Below are 20762 nucleotides of genomic sequence, written 5' to 3' on the forward strand. Positions count from 1 at the left end.
CTAGTATTCATGGTTGGATTTCACTCTCAGTCTAGCTGACAATAAGCCATGCGCTATTGCAGCTTCACAGGGGGAGAAGTTGTGTGGAGGTGTCACACTCATTCCCCCAGAAAGCCGCCTTGAAGGGACAGCAGGGTTTGGGTTCAGCTCCACTGCCTGAGCTAATGTGGGTCTGCTGTCTGACTCCCCACACCAACGCTTTGTGCCCGGCCACCTGCTGATTCGGCTGGTTTGAAAAGGATTGCCTAGAGCCCAGACCTAACCTACATAGGAAACATGTCCTTCTTCCTAAACTGCGCTCAAATGCACAGACCCACACGCGCATACACACACACACACACGACACACGACACACACACATGAGCATAGCACAGCAAAATGCCATTCACCTCCAAACCAGAACAAATGAGTCAAGTTCATAAAATCCTGAAAACTGCACCTCGCACAGGAAAAGGCTCACTAAGAGGATTTATTTCTTCAAAAGGAGATAGGCTGTTAAATTGTGTGTGTGTGTGTGTGTGTGTGTGTGTGTGTGTGTGTGTGTGTGTGTGTGTGTGTGTGTGTGTGTGTGTGTGTGTGTGTGTGTGTGTGTGTGTGTGTGTGTGTGTGTGTGTGTGTGTGTGTGTGTGTGTATGTGTGTGTGTGTGTGAGTATTTCATGATAGCAAATTCCCTATTTGGATTATTTCACCCTCTTCTCAGTGCTGCTTGATGGTATTTTCTAACAGCGATATCCTCTTTTAATACCCCAGCCTGTTTGGGATCCTAATTCCCTCAAGAGCCTGAACTCGACAGCAACCTCACCGAGGCAATGAGACTCCCAATTTAAGTGTGTGTGTGCTTCCTGGGCTCGGAGTGGAAAACTTATTTTAATTAAAGTCAATTATAATGTCACCCTTTTTCACATCTTGCTACTGACCTGGCAGAACCAATACTATTTTCACATGGATAAAAATCTGCACAAATCTTATACTCTTAGCTTTGATCACATCTTGAAACTAGAATTCTTGTGTTGTTAACTCTGTCTTCCTCTCCTCTCTTCTCTTCTCCCTTTGTTCCTCCTCCTTTCCTTTTTTCTCCAGAGTCTGTGAGCTGGTGAGAGAGGGACACTGTCTGCCCCACTGTCCAGCGACACCATGAGCTGGAGCTTCCTCACGCGGCTGCTGGAGGAGATCCACAACCACTCCACCTTCGTGGGGAAGCTGTGGCTCACCGTGCTCATCGTCTTCCGCATCGTGCTCACCGCCGTCGGGGGAGAGTCCATCTACTACGACGAACAGAGCAAGTTTGTCTGCAACTCAGGCCAGCCGGGCTGCGAGAATGTCTGCTACGATGCCTTTGCCCCCTTGTCCCACGTCCGCTTCTGGGTCTTCCAGATTATCTTGGTGGCCATGCCTTCTCTCATGTACATGGGCTACGCCGTCAACAAGATCGCACGATTAGATGAATCCAAAGGAGGAACCGGCTCTGACGCGGTTAGAACACCAGGAGGAGGGGGCTACACGCACAGGAAGCCCAGGAAAATCTGCTTTGGCAGGCAGCACCGCGGCATCGAGGAGGCCGAGGAGGACCAGGAGGACGATCCCATGATCTATGAGGTGCCGGAGATGGACCCTCCTAAAAGGCCACGGGATCCACTGCAACCCACGCCCAAGCCCAAAGTCCGGCATGACGGGCGCAAGCGTATCCAAGACGAGGGGCTGATGCGGGTCTACGTATTGCAACTGGTGATTCGGACGATACTGGAAGCAGGCTTCCTTGCAGGCCAGTATTTGCTGTATGGCTTCCGTGTGATCCCAGTGTTTGTGTGCACGTGGAAACCCTGTCCCCACAGCGTCGACTGCTTCGTGTCCAGACCGACGGAGAAGACCATCTTCCTGCGCATTATGTACGGAGTCACCGTCCTTTGCCTGATACTCAACGTTTGGGAGATGCTCCATTTGGGGATCGGCACCATCTGTGACATTCTCCGACGTCGCCGCAACCCACCTCCAGAGGACGAGTACCAGTTGGGGTTATTGGGCCCTAACGCAGGTGTGGAGGGCTCGGTAGGGGGCACAGTGCCTGAGGTAGGCTCTGAGGCAGGGGGCGTGGGAGATGGGGCCGCTGATTACGTTGGCTACCCCTTTTCATGGAACACCCCATCAGCTCCACCTGGCTACAACATTGTGGTAAAGCCAGAGCAGATGCCATACACCGACCTCAGCAACGCTAAGATGGCATGCAAGCAGAACCGAGCAAACATTGCCCAGGAGGAGCAGCAGCAGTTTGGCAGCAATGAGGATAACTTCCCCACGGGAGGAGAGGCCCGCGTGGCTCTGAACAAAGACATGATCCAACAAGCTCACGAGCAACTGGAGGCTGCCATCCAGGCTTACAGTCAGCAGCACCGGGCAGAGGAGCAGCTCGGGGACAACAAGGACGACAAGCCCCAAAGCAACATCATCCACGCTCAGCCTCAGCCTCATCCTCAGCCTCAGAAAGAGCGCAAACATAGATTCAAGCACGGCAAAGGAGGCAGCAGCGCAGGCGGCAGCAGCAGCAACAGTAGCAGCAGCAAATCAGGAGAGGGCAAGCCCTCCGTATGGATTTAACCGCAGAAACCGAGACATGTATATATTGTATCAGAGATAGGATGACGAGCTGTTGCAATCTTACCTGGAGTATTTAAACACCACTGTGCCTTAAAGAATCCTGCAAGCTGGAGATGATGTTTATTTGTGTACTAAGGTGTGTAAAAAAAACTGTGATGTTGCAGCTGACAATATTTTTGTCTGGGCTATTGCTGTTTAACTTGAAACATCTCGCCAACACCAACTGCAATATAGGTAACAGTCTGTTGTTTTCATGTTTCGTTGTCTCCTCAAGTCCTAAAGCAGATTATTGACCTCTGTTGTTTTTCCGTTCATCCATTTGAACTTTGGGAAAATTACAGAATGATAATGAGTTCTGTTGCAAATCAGATTGATCCCCTATTTGGCTTAGCTGCAAAGACTCCGTCTCCATTAATATATTGGCATCCTAATTCTTGGGATCTCAAAATACAATGACATCAAAGACACGTTTCATCGTAACACAATGGCAAAGGGATGCCAAGCTTTAACTATGCTCTAAGCTAAAGCTATGTCTTTGTACTGTAGTAAGGCTATCAAGGAACGTCACAAGAACATAAATGCAATAAAATGAGACACAATTCAGCTACAGCGCCAGCAGTGACTTTATTATGCAGTGGGAACATCACCTTCCTGGAGGCTCTGTCCATTCGGTCCTGTCTGCTTTCTCTCCAATGTCAATCACAGTGTTATGTTACTGTGAGTTCGCATTTTACAGTCAGTGTATTTGTATATGTTATCTGTGTTTTTGTACAAGTGTGCTACACATACTGCTGTTTAGAAATCAATGAGAACAGCAGATGGATTTAAAAACAGTATTCATCTGTAATTCTATGAGATAATTCTTTCCTTTAACACGGTGCATCAGCAATCCTGTTTTTATACCTCATGTTTCAATTCATCTATTTCTCACTCTGGCTATGCATGGCAAATTTGCAAAGCTGCTCAGCACTCCACTGGTGTTACATCTGCCTTGTATTTGACTGCCCCCTGGTGGTATCTTCTACGGGGGCTTCCTTTATTGGGGTGTATAGATACCAGTTGCCAATGCTACCTGCATCCAGCTACACCATAACCAGCTGCTGTACACTGTAATAATGAACAATCAGGAATGACTAATACTCTTTTAAATTTTAAGGAAAACTGCCTACATTTGAGCCAACTAATTACCTTTTGTTGAGATAACTTATCATTCATGTTTGAGGAAAAAGTTCTACATATGAAGAATTTCAAACAATTGTGCCAACTTATTATCTGTCATACAGATAACAAACAAAACTAATTCGGTCAAAATGTTGATTCAAACATTAAAACTGTCTGAAAAACTTTTTGAACAAAGGATATTAAGTGGGCACAACGTATTATTTCTTTTTGAATGTAGAACTTAATAATTTGAAGTTGTATTACATATGAATGTTTTGATGCTGAGTTATCTCAACAAAGATAATCAGTTGGCTCAAGTGTAGTTTTCCTTCAAACCTAAGAGTTTTAGTTGGCCTCAAAACAAAACAAAAAAATTTGGTAGGAGCCTTGATTGAGATTTCCTGACTTTTTCATTTTTACAGTGTAGTTTTCCTTTTCTATTGACAAGCCTTGTGTCAGTCAAGTCTTCCAAGCACTAGGCTGCAATATCATCCACGTTGTAATGGAAAAGGTTTAAGCCATTGCTATAATATAGTGAGACCAAACACTGTTTGTGTGATGCAAGTGTCAGTGCCAAGTTTTTTTTATGCAGGGCTGCTGAAGCCTGGTTGTTTGTAGCTTTGGAATACAGTGGCCATGCTACTCCAGATGTGAAAAATGCCTACATGAGACCAACCCTTTTGTAAAAGCCACCTGTTTTTTGTATGACAGTATGTGTATTGCTTTTTTGGAATGGGATTTAAAATAATAATCTTGAAAAAGGAGGTGATTTTTATGTTCAAGCCAGTGTTTTATATAAAAAGTTAAAAACACAATTTCTTTTTGTAAAATAAAGAAAAAGAAAGTAGGTTCTTTTTAAATTAAATTAGCTGTCTTGCTATTTATGATTATCGTGTTTTAAATTGCCTTCCAATTGTAAAAAATGTAAAATATGACATAGTATATTTTTATAATATGTCGGCTACAGTGACTTAATGACGTAAAGAAAAGAAAGCCAGACTTATCCTTGTATGTTACAGTATCAGTGTTTAATGTATGTAGCAACCCTTTGGTCTGCGTTTTAATGAAATCTGTTAGACCTTTTCCAACATAAGTCGGACTTCTGTTGAACAGCTGTGTTAAAAAAAAATGGCTGATGACATCAGTTGCGGAAAAGACATAAAGTGCCAGGTTATTTAGAACCATTCCAAGCTTTGCCCCACAGCAGCTTCCCAAACAAGCTGATCTGCTTATTGGGAGTTTATTGAAAGATCTGAGTCCATCCCACCAATGAGTGAACCAAGCGAACAAAACGTCACCCATGTTAAGTCCTGAGATTGAACATTGTGTCATGACATCAACACTTTATACAATACATTACACTGAGTTGTGTGCAGAAATAGTTTGCTTATTATCTATTATTAACTGTGAGCTCTTATTTGCTCCATGTCTGTTCAACAGGGCAGCAAGCAACAGACAGCCATAAATCTCCTGAAGTACTTAAGTCAGCTGCGCTCCCCAGAGCAGTGACTGGCACTGGCTCCACAGACGCCGCCCTGTCTGCTATCAGCCACAGGTCATTTAGTCAGTGTCAGTCTCTTGCCCTAGAGGCCAATCAGACCTAATTAAAGCAAACTCCTTCCCAGTGAGCAAAGTTTCCCACATAACGTATTAACTGCATTTGTGTTGAAGAGGAAAGGAAACTTCCTGTAAGTACAGATGGTCGATAACCATAGACTGTATATGGATAACAGCCAGAGGGTTGTGCTTTCCAATAAGAGCCAGCAGAGAACACTAGAGGGCGACTTTGTGTCAAATGAGGTCACACTTGAAGGGACGTTTTGAAGATGTGCCATTGGGGGCACTCAAAAGACCCTATCTGCCCAGAATCTCTCTAAAACTAAAAATGTGTTTTTCGTTGAAAGAAAAGGAATTCGAGCAGCTATCCAGGTCAGAAGAATTACCCTGTGGCACAGCTATGTTTGTGTGTCACCCTGTTTGTCTTTTTTGTATTGAATGACAGAGAGAGAATGAGGTAGAAGAAAAGTGTGCTCACTGGACAGAAATTGCTCTTACATCTACTTGTCTTAGTGTTTATTCTCGTCTTCAAAGTATCACTGCCCTGTGAGAACCATGTGTCTCTGAAGTTTCACAAGGGCTTTTGAAAGATGGAAGTGAAGTCTCATTCGGTACATCAATGTGTGTTTTGGATGTGCGTTTGAGATTGTGAAAATGCAGTTAAGAAATGATTATGAACAAGGGTGTTTTTGTACAAGGCAGGCCATTATCCTCAACCCATTGAAAAAATGACACCAGTACAAACTTCGTTTGATTCTTTAAAGATTTTCAGCTAAAACATATTGCTAATAAATACAGACAGTGGGTGGGAATTTTTTCTTTTGCATGATTTCACCTAAATCACCATCATTTCAGTACTTTACACATGACGGTGACAATATGCATTGGAGCATCCCCACACCTCAGGATGGAGTTACACTTTGGACTTGAAAGCCCTCATAACTGGCAGCTGAATGAATTATAAGTGAATGAGAAAGTTAATCCCCAAGACTGCAGTTGTGACACCGCTGTTCACAGGTATGACAGGTTTGGTGTAATCTCCATTTCTAAGTGATGGAACTATGCTCACATAGAAGCGTATCCCTTTGTTATATATCTATGTACTGTATATTAACAATGACAGATCATTTGAAAACAGTGTATCAGATAAAGTATTTTGTGGGTCTACTCATCAGGGACACCACGCCCTCAGCATCTGTCTGTCTATGTAAAATGATGTCTATGTTCTAAAAGAAAGACTGCAGTGAGGCTGTGTTGTTTCCCTACATGTTTCCTATAGGCACCCATTTGGGATCTGACAATAAAACCAGTGGTATTACCAGTACAAACTCTGATTCGTAAATGCATTTTTGTTTTTCTATGCCTTTTGTAAAAATATTTCCTTGATTGCTATTCTGGTATCCCCTGGCAAAGATTTTTTTTTTCATAATCTATGATGAATACATTTGATTTGCATGTGTGAAAATAAACTATTTTCCTACAAAAATAAATCAAAAAATACATATCAAATAAAGTCTCTGCATCTTTTGTTTGGAAATAATAGCAGAAGAAAAACCCATCTGGAATTGAAAAATTCCCAGTCCTGAAACGTTTAGTATTGTCCTGTTCTCGTTGTCCGTATGAGATACGGTATGTGTTTGATTTTGATTGGTGGAGAGCAGGGGGTCTCAGTGCTCCTATCAGGAGAATTACAGTCACACGGGCTGATGTTGTGTCACTGGCAGTGACACACAGGAGGCCGAAGAGATGCCACTTCATCTCATGTCAGCAGTCATTTTGTTTGTCACTAGCAGTTCATTCGGTGACGGTTGTGTTGAGAGAACATCTAAATCAGCAAGGCTTTGATTTAAACTAATTCACAACAAGCTCAAAGTCTTTTTCGAATTATCCACTGCTTTTTAAAACCTGTCGTTGATCATTGATTGCTTCTTCAATCTGTCAAGACTAAACCAAAAGAAATGTTCGGAGAACATTCAATTCTTCTTAGAAATTGAAGTTATGACTATGAAGGTTAATGAATATGTATCCGCTTTCTGTCTGTCTGTCGTTCACAGCCAAACTGCCTGGACAATAATGCCATGAAAAAATTAAAACTTAAAAAATAACTTCCCTGGAGAGACTAGCCAGTGGGACTGAGCCCAGTGCTGCAGCTGGATACACAACGAGGTCACTGCCGATATGAGTGAAATCCCGGGAGCAAACATGTCATCCTATCAAAGGCCATATTGGCCGGATGTACTAACCCCAAACAGATGTACATTGAGAGACAGTGTACACATGTAGAAATTGTGAATTTAAGGACAGGAAGTCGGAAAAACACTGCTCCCATACTTTCCGAGGCTTTCATGGTTACTTTTTTAACAGCATCATCCAGATGTTTGCATGTCTGTTCCGACCCGCTAACTGTGGGATGCCCTGCAGCCGGACACGCAGAATAAACTTAGTGAAGCGGAAAGTGCAGTATTATAAAGGCCGCTCATATTACAGCTGGATCAAATGTGCAAAAACACCCGGCCAAATAAGGTAAGGAAATATTGTTATGGATTCCTACATTTGCAAATACACTACAAATAAATGCTATATCAGGCATAATAAAAATGTATCAATAGTGGAGTACCTATAAAAGGGCTGTGGAAAACTAAGTTTATAAATCACTGGATTATATGGTGTTCCAGCCATGAAATTAATAAAAACTGTTGTCCAAAAACTGTTCAAATGTGCTGTTAGTAAGTAGAAATCCTTTGTTCCAATGAAAAATCTTGGCAGATTTGAGCACTTAAAGGCTCAAAGAAGTTAAATCATGCAAGCTGAGAGGTCTTGGAAAAAAAGCTTTTGCTGCCTGGTTAGTGAATTCCACTCCAGCCAATGATTATATACAAATACCTTTCTTTCTGATAAATATTTATTCACTGATTCACTTTAAATGTCCCCCCTTGTTGTTCACAAGAAAACAATCATGAAAATTCACAAAATGTGATAAGATGGGCTCACAAAGGGTTCTCAAGTTTGGTCATCTACAGCTAGTACATTAATTCTTAAATCAATGTTAAGACTTTAGAAATGTCAGCAAGAAAGGCAATACTTCAGTCGCATCAGAACCGAAAAGTCTTGATGCAAATGCTAAAGTTAGTTTACTCAAAAGTGCACAATTCCCAATCATTATTCAGATAACATTAGAGTCAGTTAAATCAGCATTATAACATTGTACCAAGATGTGTTTTTTGTCACTTTGTGACAATACCTATCCCTTTCTGGTCACCATGGAGACAAGGGGTAGCCCAAAGTAACAAAAGCTCACCACAGCAACCTTTGTTTACTGGTGTTACTGTTTCTGTTTCTTTCTGTGGTGCCTCTGTTTAGTCCTTGGCTCAGAGCCTCACTTAATAGGATCGTCTGAAGACCACTTCAGGGAGCCAAGACGTTTTTTTAGTTGTAGATGCTATGGGGACACGACCCAGGCAGGCACTCTGAGAACTGAGGCAAACCTCATGTCTATATCACATCCAGCAGTCTCACTGACATAGAATGCAGAAATCATTTTCAAAAACCAGCACCAGGCTTTTATAACAATTGTGTGAGTACCATACATTTCCACTCAATAATTCCCAGAATATTTCTGAAAGTGGTTAAATGTGTAACGCAATAATGTCAAAATATTCTTCACATTCAGTGTGCTGTTGTGTGTTTCACCCAGACATTCTTCGTGTAAAGGAGGTATTTGATTATCTTTAAAATACATTCAGTTTGTTTGAACATGTTTAGAATTGATTAAAATAAGGCACTACAAAGTAGACCCCAAAAAATACCTACAAAAGGCATTCCCATTTAAATCAAAACAGCTACATCCAGGCTCAAGCTGGAACATTTGTGTTAATAAATACAGTCAGTTTTAGACACACTATAAGACTGTTTACAGCCTCATGATTGTTGTATTTTGTTTTCAGTGCAAAGGTTTTGGATGCTGATGGGCCAATTCAGCATTCACTGTTAGTCAAAGCTTCCACCTTGCTCGGACACACTTCCTCCGTGTCTTCAGCCAAAGTAAAACGGTCCATTCTTTCAAAACTATATGAAAGACTTGACATGAGTTATTTGCTTCAACTTGAAGCAAAAAACAAAGGCACTTGGGTTCCAGTCCTGTTAGCTGTCCCTGGGACTGGGACCTACTTTTGACTTGGTTGACAATCTCCCACGTGAAGCCTGAGCACACCTTGACTGTGCAGCTTCAACAAGAGGTCAAACTCAGCCGGCATGGCGTGTAATTTCGTTTTAGTTTTTCTGTCGTCGTAATAGTGATTAGTCAGAGTATGAAATCCATTTGGGTGATTACTGAAGGGCCAGTAACCGTACAGATGCACGTTAGTACAGAATTCCAGCGCCAGGCTTGCCATGATTAGGCCAGTGCTGAGACGTACGGATCGTAGGCCTTGGGAGCGCCAGAAGAGGGCCAGATTGTGGAGGTATTCAGGGTTGAAGAATACTGGCCGTGTGGGGCTTTCAAAGTCCTCAATGCTGTAAGCGGCCCGCAGGGACACAGGAGTGTTGAGGCCGTAGGAGAAAGCGGGGAGGAGAAGCAGGGAGTTGCCATAGCTTTGTAGACTCTCCACAAATGGACGACGACGCCCCATCAGAGCCCCGTACCTGAGAAACAAAAGCGAAATGTGAAGCAACAAGACAAAATGAACATTTAAAAGTGACAAAGCAATTGGGGCTCATCGTCTCGCTCACTTCTCTAGGAGGATGCTTGGATTTGCCGTCACAAGGTCCGTCTTGATGCCCACATGTTTCCCATAGCCGTTTTCCAAAGGAGGTAGGTTGCACCTGAACAAGCAACAAAGCAGATATACGGTAAAGATTGTTACATGGAAGTTCAACGGGATGAGTTTATTTCTGATCGTTGTCATAATCGTCAGCCTTTCAGACCACTTTACTGTACACCTTTCTCACCTGATGACAAACTGAGCTGAATCGATCATCTTTCCACAGCTGCTGTTGGTCAGGATCCCTCCATTCCCGACAACAGCACACGTGTCCCATGTTTTATTTGAGAAAGGATGCTCCTGGAATCATCAGCAATGGAAAATGCATCACAAAAACAACATTCATACAGATGACACTATACTCTTTGAGAAAGACAAACTGAGGATCTGACAGGGATCAGAGGGACGAGGACAGTTTTTAAAGAGTGTGTGTCAGGTAAGGAGATGTGCGAGGTAGGGCCAGGTAATTTGGGAGCTGTCTATGAAAGTGTGAGCAGGTGTGGAGATCGGAAAAGGGTTAGCTGAGCAGTTAAATGTTTAACCACGAAATATGGCTTCCAAGTCTGGGTGAAACATGATTATGTAACTTTGTCCTGGAACAATATACAGCACCTTTCTTTTAAAAACAGTGACCTTGGTGTGACACTTTTTGTATAGATAAGGTCATTTAACAGACTATACAATGCTCAGTGGAAAACTTTGTTGTAGAAGATAAAGCTTAGTGGTAGAGCATGTGACTGTACATCAGGAGGCCCCATTTAAAAGCTGGGTGTAAACCTATACAATGTTTGTTGTATGTTAAGAGACAATGTAGATCAGCCTATAAGATAATAAACCATTATCTTTATCAGAGGGAAACAGTTGTTGTCTCAAGAGAATAAGTCATCACATACAGTAAGCCCTAGACAATGGTGTGTTGGCCACTTCCTGAGACTGAACATTCAAAAAATAGATCCTGGAAAGAGATGGGAGTTAGAAGTTCCACATACTTATGCAATATATTGTCAGACACAGGATGGATTGCTGTGAAAGTTAGTGCCAATATTCATGATTCCCAAACAATTAATTCTCATGACTTACTTTTCATCTAGCTTGGACAAGTTTTTAACTTATTCTGTGAAATATCTCATTGTCTACTACTGAATCGTCACAGTGGTTTTACAGGCATTCAGATTCAGATTTCTACTGACTCAAGTGATCCCTATCATCTGGTCACCGCCATGAAGTTTTTTTTTTTTTTTTTTTTTTTTTTACTTTTTTTCTTTACCTTATTGTATTTTAATATCAGGTGGACATCCCTTATAAGCCCCTCAGGGTTTCTTTTGTCCCACCCGTGCATTTATGTATGTTTATGCGCATCTTCTTGCCATTTTAATCTTGTTTATCTGCACAAATAAAACTAAAACTAAACTAAACTAAGTTCACATTTGCGGTTTTGAGCAAAATATCTCAACAACTATTACACAGATCACCAGAAAACTATGGACAGATAATAATATTCCCATTTTGTATATTTTAATCATGTTGATGGTACCTTTACTCTTCATGCTGAATTAGACACAGATGTATATTTTTAATTACATTTAAATTCAAATATTATCTGAGCGCCCCTTCTATTCTTCACAAAAGTATGTGTTTTTACATTTTCATAGCATGTCCTCAAAATGTTCTTTTTTCGAAGAATCCCAGAGTCGAGGAATCGTTAACTTATAAGCTGTTGTCCATTCACTTGTAAAGACAAACAACCTTTACTTACAGTTTGCTGCAATGGTTCAACTAAAATCTGTTTGCTGGGTACGGTGAACAGTAAAACGTGTGTATAGCTCACTAGTGCATGCAGACTCCAGCTCAGGAAGTCTATGGCCTAAGCTTGTGAGCCCCTTGACAAAAATAAACTGTGCTGTGTAGCTGAGAGTATCAATGAGCCAACATGTGGGTAGACACATGACTAAAGGCAGGACATAGAGCAAGCAGTGACATTTTGAGGAACAATCCCAGACAGCAAACAAACAGTGGATGTGTGGGTAATATTCATGAACCGCAAAAAAGCCATACCTTTGCAAAGGTGCTGAAAATCTCCGGGGTCACCTGGAGGGTCCTCCTCTTCTCCCCATCGTACACAAGCTTTTTCCCAACTGGAGTGTTGGCCTGGGTAATGATGGCCTGGTCAAAACCATGGCATTTGCTGCTAACCTGAGATCTGGGGAATCAAAGCCAAATATTTTGTTAAATAACGTTAAATACAGTCAGGAGTGTTAACACTGACTGACAGGACAGATTATGTCTTGGAAGGAAAGCTTCATAATTTGGAAAATACATCAAGAGCTTACTGAACATGCAGCTTGTTCAGTCTGTTAATAAAAGCTTATACGGATTTGAATTCCACACAAAGACCTGCAGGTGAAAGTCTTTTAAGTAACGTCCCTCTGTTTTACCATAACTCACATGACCTTATGTTGTGTTATATTTAGAACTTGACATTTGCGTGAGTTCCGCTCCTTTAATCCACATTTCTATTCCCACTTCCCCTTTCATGTCTTTAGTTGTTCTCCTAACTATCATCATAAAAAGAAAGAAAAGAAAATATATTTTGTTTTGTCTGTTTTAAACCTGTTAAGCTCAAACTGTTTTTTTTATGTTTTAAATAAGCCAGACTTAGTGGGATATTTCAATCAGTTTCAGCTATTTGTGACAAAAGTAAGTCAGCTAAGGGCACCCTGAGCTATCATATCTGGGCTTGTACTTCAGTTGAAACACAGTCACAGTAGACAAATCAACCCAGAACGTTCACTTGCTATTTGGGAGTTTTCTGCAAGCTCCCTAAAGCTGCCATTTGAAACCCAGCAGGCTGTATTGTTTTGTATGTTTAGGCTATTGCTTAAATTATGTATTTGGAGAATGAATTAAGAATTTATTTCAAATATGCAACAACAATACAATAAAACACAATAAAAATGCATCAACAGGAGTCAGCCCTAGTGACTCCTGCACTGATAAGGCCGCCAAGCAAGAGGATGGAAATCTATCTCCCTTTTTTATTAAGAAGTGATCTACTGTCATTATTTGGAAGAAATCAGGCACTTCCTATCTGATGCAAATGAACACAGCTGCAACTAAGGAGTGTGTGTTGGTCTACGTGCATTCTTTTCACATTCATTTGAAATACCAGGACTTTGACAGAAAACAAAATGAAATACACCTAACCTGAATTTCTGGTAGTTGTCCTCCTGCCTTTTCCAGGTTTTAGAATAGCGCTCTACTACTTTGTCAATGACATCCCTGTGAAACACACACAGACACACACACACACACACAAACACACACACACATTTTCAAATACCAGGACAAATACAGTCAGTAGAGCTGGCATGCCTTGATCTGATGCGGGCTTAAACAAAAGTTTGACTTGAAGGGAGGCCGTGACTTTGTTTGCACTCACCTGCAGCCTTTACACGCATCAGTGGGGTGAGGGGAGCTTTTCTTTTGAGCGGTCAACCTGCGAGGTTCCACATTGCTGTGGAGGGAATGAAGGAGGAGCATGACATGTAAGAGCCAGAGAAATAACTGATAGTCTTTTAGGATCTAATCCTTGGCATCACAACTTGTTGTTTGCGTAACTTGACGAAGAAGAAATGACTGTTCTAGATGTAGGGGAGAACGGGGTAAGTAGGCACACTATTTACTCTAGTGAGAATTGCTCATCACCAAAACATCTGTCAATAGCCATTCCTACATTAAATTGAAGCTTAAGGTGTTGGCTAGAAATGTGTGTCTCTCTTTTTTTCCAACTTATTGTAATGAAGAAGTAATTTACCATCAAAGACACTCTGACACATTGTGACAACCAACCCCATCAAGGGGTCAGTTGTCACACACTATGGGGTTGTTTGTCACAATGTTATCTTAATGGGAAAAATCTTAAAAAGAAGGCAAGGAGGCAGAACCAAATTTGAATGTTTAATTGCATTGTCAAGTTGACAAATAGGCCTACATAACTTACTGTAGCCTTGGCAGCTGGTCTAGTTTGGGATGCACTGGGTTGTTTTGATTTTGTTGCCCTTTTTTATTTTGCTTGCTAGCTGCCTTTTCCTGCTCTATTCTTTCCTTCTCTGGGGTGTCAGTGAGGATACAGCTTGACAATTTCTTTCGTTATTGAGTTCCTTTTCTGGCTGCAGCCTTGAGATAACATGTGACAACCAACCCCCCAAAAAATTTGACGACCAACCCCAACTTGAATTTCTTGCTAGCATCAAGGCCAACAACCATCTGACAACTAATTAGCTTGCTAACCACAATCTAAACTATAGTTTACCCTTCACACTTTCTGAGGGTAACAAGTGTTTTGTTATAAACCCATTGTGTAAAAGCCTAGAAGAAAAATACTGAGAAGCAAAATATTTTGAATTTGACATGAAAAACACAAAACATCCTCTCACCTGAAATGCAGCAGTCTAACTCCAAGGAAGTCTATGTATGTGACCTCTGATCCCAATTCTGGACCTTTTTTATATCAACATTTCAGAGCTAGCGCGCTCTGGTGGCGAGATATAACGAATGTGACATCCAACCCATGTGACAAATTACCCCGTTCTCCCCTACTGTATTGTTTGTTTCCATGCAGGTGCATAAATAAATCTTAACTAGGTCAGGATCTTACCACTAAAAGCTTTTAAGGCGAGACACTGCAGGCAAAAACATCTTTATCCAACCACGGCCATTATCTAAAAAAGAATGTCAACACTCTGAACCAAAAATCTCACCTTCTAAAGTACTTACATCAATTCAACTTTCCATAATCATAGCTTAGCGCTATATTCTGAAGGCTATTACAGGAGGATTTCATATTTTGTAAATTGTCGGATTTATGGTTAAAAAAATGTTAAATGCCAAAAATGCTTTTTTAAGACCTGTACATTTTTTCTATTCTAACGAAAAAAGCTGTATCCAAAGATAGTTCTGAAAAAAACACTTATGTTGTAAAAATTAAATACATATTTTAACAATGGCTTCAATCAACATATATATTTTTGTTTTTTGTTAAGAAGCACATTTACGCACAATTAGTTATATTTTGCATGTTAGGGTAATTATTCAAACTGAATAATGAAAAAGTTGGAAAAAACTAAAAATAATAGTTGCATTATTCACCTGCAGTGTCTCTCCTTGAGACACCAACTATGTGGTGAACATTGTGTTCAACATGAATCTCTGTAAGCATAACCCTCTCTAAAGCAAATAGCATGATCAAACACAGTTCTGCATTCGGTGATCAGGCATGGTAAATCTGTCAGCTTCACACACACCATGAATGAACAACCAGTCCCCAAACTCAGGAGCAGAGACCTTTGCCACTTTGCTACATTCTGTCTGACTCTCGACCTTCTGTGTGTGTTGAAATCTCTGTGGTCTGTGGTGTTTGTGTTGCATATACAGTTAGGCATATCATTCTCTTCCTGTTTTGACGTTTTTCAAAAAAGGGCTGTGATGAAACAAAAAAAAACAGACAGGGTCCAGTTACGACGTTTTCACCTAGGACTACAAAACCCACAACCCATGGCAGATTGTTATTAAGTGTCAGAGAGTGTATCCTGCTAAATGGCCAATCATTTCAGGTGTGTTTAGATGTGGTCACTCCTTTATCACGTTCACTTTCTATGAGCCTCTAGGTTTCAGTGGGAGAGTTTTGCAATTACGCAAGCTGCCATTGTTGTTTCGGAAAAAAACCTTCTTTCACATTTTTCACAATGAATTTGGAAGCAGATCAACCTGTCTGTTCTTTCATTTAGTGCCATTTTCCAAATTAGTGTTCCAAATGCCTCTGCCAGTATCTTTACTCTTAGGATGCTTAGTAGTACGAGATGAACCGTGACATACAATCATATGAAAAAGTTTGGGAACCCCTCTCAGCCGGCATTATAATTGACTCTGCTTTCACGAAAAACATATAAAAGTGGTATGTCTTTAATTTACCAGGAACAGCTAAGTACTGGGATGTTTTCCAAACAAAGATTTTTTGAAAAGCAGTATTTGGTTGTATGAAATAAAATAAAATGTGAAAAACTGGCTGTGCAAAAATATGGGTACCCTTGTGGTTTTGTTGATTTTAATGCCTGTAACAGCATGTAAAACTGATGAATTTAAACACAAAGTTGGTTGGATTATGTTGTTAAGCCTTGAACCTCATAGAAATGTCTGTTTAATCATGAGAAAATTTATTTTAGGTGCCTAAATGCAAGTTGCACTTCTCTTTGACTCTCTGCTGAAGTGAGACGGAATGGGATCATCAAAACAGCTCCCAAAAGATCTGAAAAACAAAGATTGTTCATTGTCATGGTTTAGGGGAAGGCTACAAGAAGCTTTCCCAAAGGTTTCAATTGTCAATTTCTACTGTAAGGAACGTTGTCAGGGAATGGAAGGACACAGGCACAGTTGCAGTTAAACCCAGGTCTAGCAGATCAAGAAAAGTACAAGAGCGGCATATGCGGCGGATTGTGAGAATGGTTGCACACAACCCAAAGATCACCTCCAAAGACCTGCAAGAACATCTGGCTGCAGATTGTGTATCTGTACATGGTTCAACAAATCAGTGCAATTTGCACCAAAACATCTGTATGGCCAGGTGATGAGAAGGAAGCCCTTTCTGCGCCCACACCACAGATACAGTTGCATGGAGTATGCAAAAGCTCATTTAGACAAGCCAGATTCATATTGGAAGAAAATGCTTTGGACTGATGAGACAAAAATTAAGTTATTTGGTCTTTATAAAAAGCAGATGTTTTGGTGCAAATTGCGCTGAATTGTTGAACGATGTACAGATACACAATCTGCAGCCAGATGTTCTTGCAGGTCTTTGGAGGTGATCTGTGGGTTGTGTGCAACCATTCTCACAATCCTCCCCCTATGCCGCTCCTGTTTTTTTCTTGGTCTGCCATGCCTGGGTTTAACTGCCACTGTGCCTGTGTCCTTCCATTTCCTGACAACGTTCCCTACAGTCGAAATTGACAATTGAAACCTTTGGGAAAGCTTCTTGTAGCCTTCCCCTAAACCATGACAATGAACAATCTTTGTTTTTCAGATCTTTTGGGAGCTGTTTTGATGATCCCATTCTGTCTCACTTCAGCAGAGAGTCAAGGAGAAGTGCAACTTGCATTTAGGCACCTAAAATAAATTTTCTCATGATTAAACAGACATTTCTATGAGGTTCAAGGCTTAACAACATAATCCAACCAACTTTGTGTTTAAATTCATCAGTTTTACATGCTGTTACAGGCATTAAAATCAACAAAACCACAAGGGTACCCATATTTTTGCACAGCCAGTTTTTCACATTTTATTTTATTTCATACAACCAAATACTGCTTTTCAAAAAATCTTTGTTTGGAAAACATCCCAGTACTTAGCTGTTCCTGGTAAATTAAAGACATACCACTTTTATATGTTTTTTGTGAAAGCAGAGTCAATTATAATGCCGGCTGAGAGGGGTTCCCAAACTTTTTCATATGACTGTAGAAGCACACATATGTACATGTCCTGTATAATGAGATGTATTCACACACAAGCTACCTGGATAAAAGAAAAGGGAAAGTCAGCCTCTTTTCCTTAACACCATTTCACACCAACTTTAAAGACGATGACATAAGCAGAAATAAAGTGGAAAAATACTGCCAAAGTGTGAAATTCAATCCAAAGACCTTCCCTATTGGCTGAAACGGATTGTGTGTGTGTGCGTGTGTGCGTGTGTGTGTGTGTGTGTGTGTGAGTTTTAAAAATGTAGTTCAAATCACTTACTTGTTGTCGAACATGTACCAGATGAGAGTGGTCAGCAGGCTCCCCAAACAGAGGAGAGTGATCGCCACAGAGAAGAGTGACTTCAAGAGCTGTCCCCTCATACCTTTCCCCTCCTGCTAACTGCCCCCCTCACCTATCTATCTCTCACTATAGTCTGTCTGTCGCTCTGTTCCGCTCCACCTTGCTCCACCCCCGCCTGATATCTGCCTGTCTGTATGCCTGTCTGCAACTCTCCCCTCTGGGTTCCTCCTTCCTACTCGGCTCTCTCTCTCTCTCTCTCTCTCTCTCTCTCTCTCTCATACACACACACACACACACACACACACACACACACACACACACACACACACACACACACACACACACACACACACTCTTTCCCTCTCTCTCACACACACACACACATTCACTCACACTCACTCGTTCTCTCTCTGGGGTGTTAATCTTTTGCTTCCCTGCGTGTCTTATGTGTTCTTTTACCTCACCTTAAACCCCCCCCCCCTCCCCCTGCCTCGTCCGCTGCCTCCACGTCCTCCTCAACCTTCTTCCTGTCTGTCTGCTCTAACTCAGTATTTCTCTCTCCCTCCTTCGGGTGAGTAGCGAGAGCACGCCAGCTTCAAGTCAGTATTGCGTCCCTTTTTTCTTTTTCTGCCTCCTGTTCAGGCAAGTAAGTAAGTCCTCTGTCTTCTGTGCACCTCTGCTGCTGACTGAATCAAACCCAAACAGCCAATGGACAGTCTGATACTTCCGCAGTATAGCTCCACATCCTATAGTTTGTAATCCATGTCATGTCTCTTTGGTCCAGCCATCTCCTTGCCTCTGTGTTGACATGTGTTCACAGCAGCACAATACTTTTCCACTGGAGTCCCAAAAGCCAGAGAGCTCCTTTCTGTTCTCTGCCCCCACCCCTCAGCATAAAGCCCCAGCCTTTCCCCTCCCTCCCTCCTCCCTTCCCCCGGTCAGCCACCCTCCGCCCACACCCCCTTAAGCCCCTCTTCCCCTTTTGCACAAACAGGAGGCAGTAACATGAGTGCCCGGTACTGAATTAGCCCACAGTTTGCCTCTTGACTAGTGTGTGTGTGTGTGTGTGTGTGTGTGTGTGTGTGTGTGTGTGTGTGTGTGTGTGTGTGTGTGTGTGTGTGTGTGTGTGTGTGTGTGTGTGTGTGTTTGTGTGTGTGTGTGCAAGAAGGGAACACGTTCAAAACCAATGAGGGGGCAGAGCAGACGAGGGAGGGGGGCAGAGGCTTCCCACCCAATCAGAGTGACTCCCAATACCCCTCAAAACTCAAACTAACCAAACACACACACACACACACACACACACACACACACACACACACACAAGCTTCTTTCATTCCAGTGTTGAAAACTTCGCCAGCTGTAGCGACGCATATCCCCTTACAATAAAAAGTGTTTCTCATTTTGAGAGGTGGAAGGGAGTTAAAGGTTGGGGGCCCGAGGAAGGGAATCTCTCCACTAAAGCTTAGATTGAAACCTGCTTCTAACATGGCAGCACTGCTGGCTGCCTGGATCAACAGGCTACGAGGTACAAAAGTAACAGCCGGCGTAGATGAGAGAAGCAGAAAGTCAGAATGGAGCCAGAATGGAGGGAGTCGGTGCCCAGAAGAGACATAACTCATCTGTCGCTTTGACTTTGATTTTGGAGCCCTGTGTTGCCGTCACTGTGTGTGATGGAAGGGGGAATGATAGGAGGATTATATGCGATCATGTAGGAAATATGTTGAACATATGTGATGCATTTCCCAATAAACTCCCACGAATAGATGACCACACCCCATGGCTCTCCAGCATATACCCCCCCTGATTTGAGTTTTCAGCGGAAAAGGAGAAAGTAATTATGCCTAGTAACTGCATGCTGAGTAAGCTGAGTGTGCAGTGCCACGGCAACCCCACTGCACTGCCCCAATTGCAGAAACCCAAAACAAAGGAGCCCTTGGAAAGTTTTCATCTTGGCCACACTTCAAGTTTTGCATAAAAAAAACCTTGTCAGGGTTGTTCCAGGCTGCTTTGCTGGGAACAGAGGGGAAGGCAATAAAGAAGACTGTGCAACTAATAAAAGCAGACTAAAAGCACCAGTAGAGACAAAGGGTTGTTAAGGAAAGTGAAAACTACACTTAACCTGCTTTTTACCTCCAATATACATTCAACCAATGGGTCGTTGACTGATGTCAGTGAGAAATCTAGCCATCTCATGGGGAATGCGAGCAATGTGCTAGTACACGTATCACCTGCCATACATGAAGCAAATCCCATAAAAGATGGCATCATCTGGACTTTGCAGTTTTTTACCTGAAGGATGACTTTCAATGATGTCACATTCAGTCTTTCAGTCGGTGCCCACATCTACAAAAATCCCCTTGCTACAATCATATCTATAATATAGTCATCCTGATAGTGTAATTTTACTATGTTAGTGTATTTGGTACACATATATCTATTGTCCGTCTGTCTGTCTGTCTGTACTGGGAGATAGTACAGGCATTTTGTGAGCAAATATGGGTGGACCTCTCAAAAATTGCAACAGAAACCATTCCAACTGTTTTTGACTCATGAATATGTAATTAATAACATACTAAAAGTCTTAAGGAATCCAAGTGGTGGAAAGTTATTTTCTAAGGGGTTTCTTAACCATACCTTTATGTCAATTTTCAGCTTCCTAAAGTACTGTTTTATGGTAGAGGGGATATGTGCAAAATTGTTAACCTTTTCAGAAAAGCTTGAACCTTGGTACACTTATACAGTTTGGGGCTCTAAACATTTTCAGAAATTAAGCCATTGCAAAATGTAATCATGGTTGCCATGGAGACCATTTTACTTTCCGCCATAGCCTAATTATGCATTTTTCATCATAACTCCTGAACCAAACATAATACCACATAACT

General features: G+C 41.7%; 2 protein-coding genes across 2 annotated transcripts; one reads left to right on the top strand and one right to left on the bottom strand.

Moving 5' to 3' along the window:
• Nucleotides 1–1135: 1135 nt before the first annotated feature.
• gjc1 (gap junction protein gamma 1) lies at nt 1136–2593 on the top strand (the record flags this gene model as incomplete). Its single annotated transcript, XM_080044175.1, has 1 exon — nt 1136–2593. The coding sequence occupies one exon, from the start codon at nt 1136–1138 to the stop codon at nt 2591–2593; it is 1458 nt and encodes a 485-aa protein (XP_079900301.1).
• A 5631-nt stretch (nt 2594–8224) lies between these two features.
• st8sia6 (ST8 alpha-N-acetyl-neuraminide alpha-2,8-sialyltransferase 6) lies at nt 8225–18703 on the bottom strand. The gene is made up of 7 exons (XM_080044647.1): nt 17860–18703; nt 13511–13585; nt 13276–13350; nt 12127–12271; nt 10259–10371; nt 10040–10132; nt 8225–9952 (listed from the first exon to the last, which is right to left on the bottom strand). Exons 1-7 carry the CDS (start codon nt 17958–17960, stop codon nt 9475–9477), a joined length of 1080 nt encoding a protein of 359 aa, XP_079900773.1. The 5' UTR covers nt 17961–18703; the 3' UTR covers nt 8225–9474.
• Nucleotides 18704–20762: the final 2059 nt, after the last annotated feature.

This window comes from Ammodytes marinus (assembly GCF_949987685.1).
Source record: "Ammodytes marinus genome assembly, chromosome: 16".
Lineage (NCBI taxonomy): Eukaryota > Metazoa > Chordata > Actinopteri > Uranoscopiformes > Ammodytidae > Ammodytes > Ammodytes marinus.

What these genes read in the sequence shown, in the direction of transcription:
- st8sia6 (XM_080044647.1), bottom strand. Translation starts at nt 17,960, where the DNA reads ATGAGGGGACAGCTCTTGAAGTCACTCTTCTCTGTGGCGATCACTCTC. An exon ending in TGGTACATGTTCGACAACAA is followed by an intron (nt 13,586 to 17,859) that starts GTAAGTGATTTG and finishes TTCCCTCCACAG; the next exon opens with CAATGTGGAACCTCGCAGGT. An exon ending in GATGCGTGTAAAGGCTGCAG is followed by an intron (nt 13,351 to 13,510) that starts GTGAGTGCAAAC and finishes TGTGTTTCACAG; the next exon opens with GGATGTCATTGACAAAGTAG.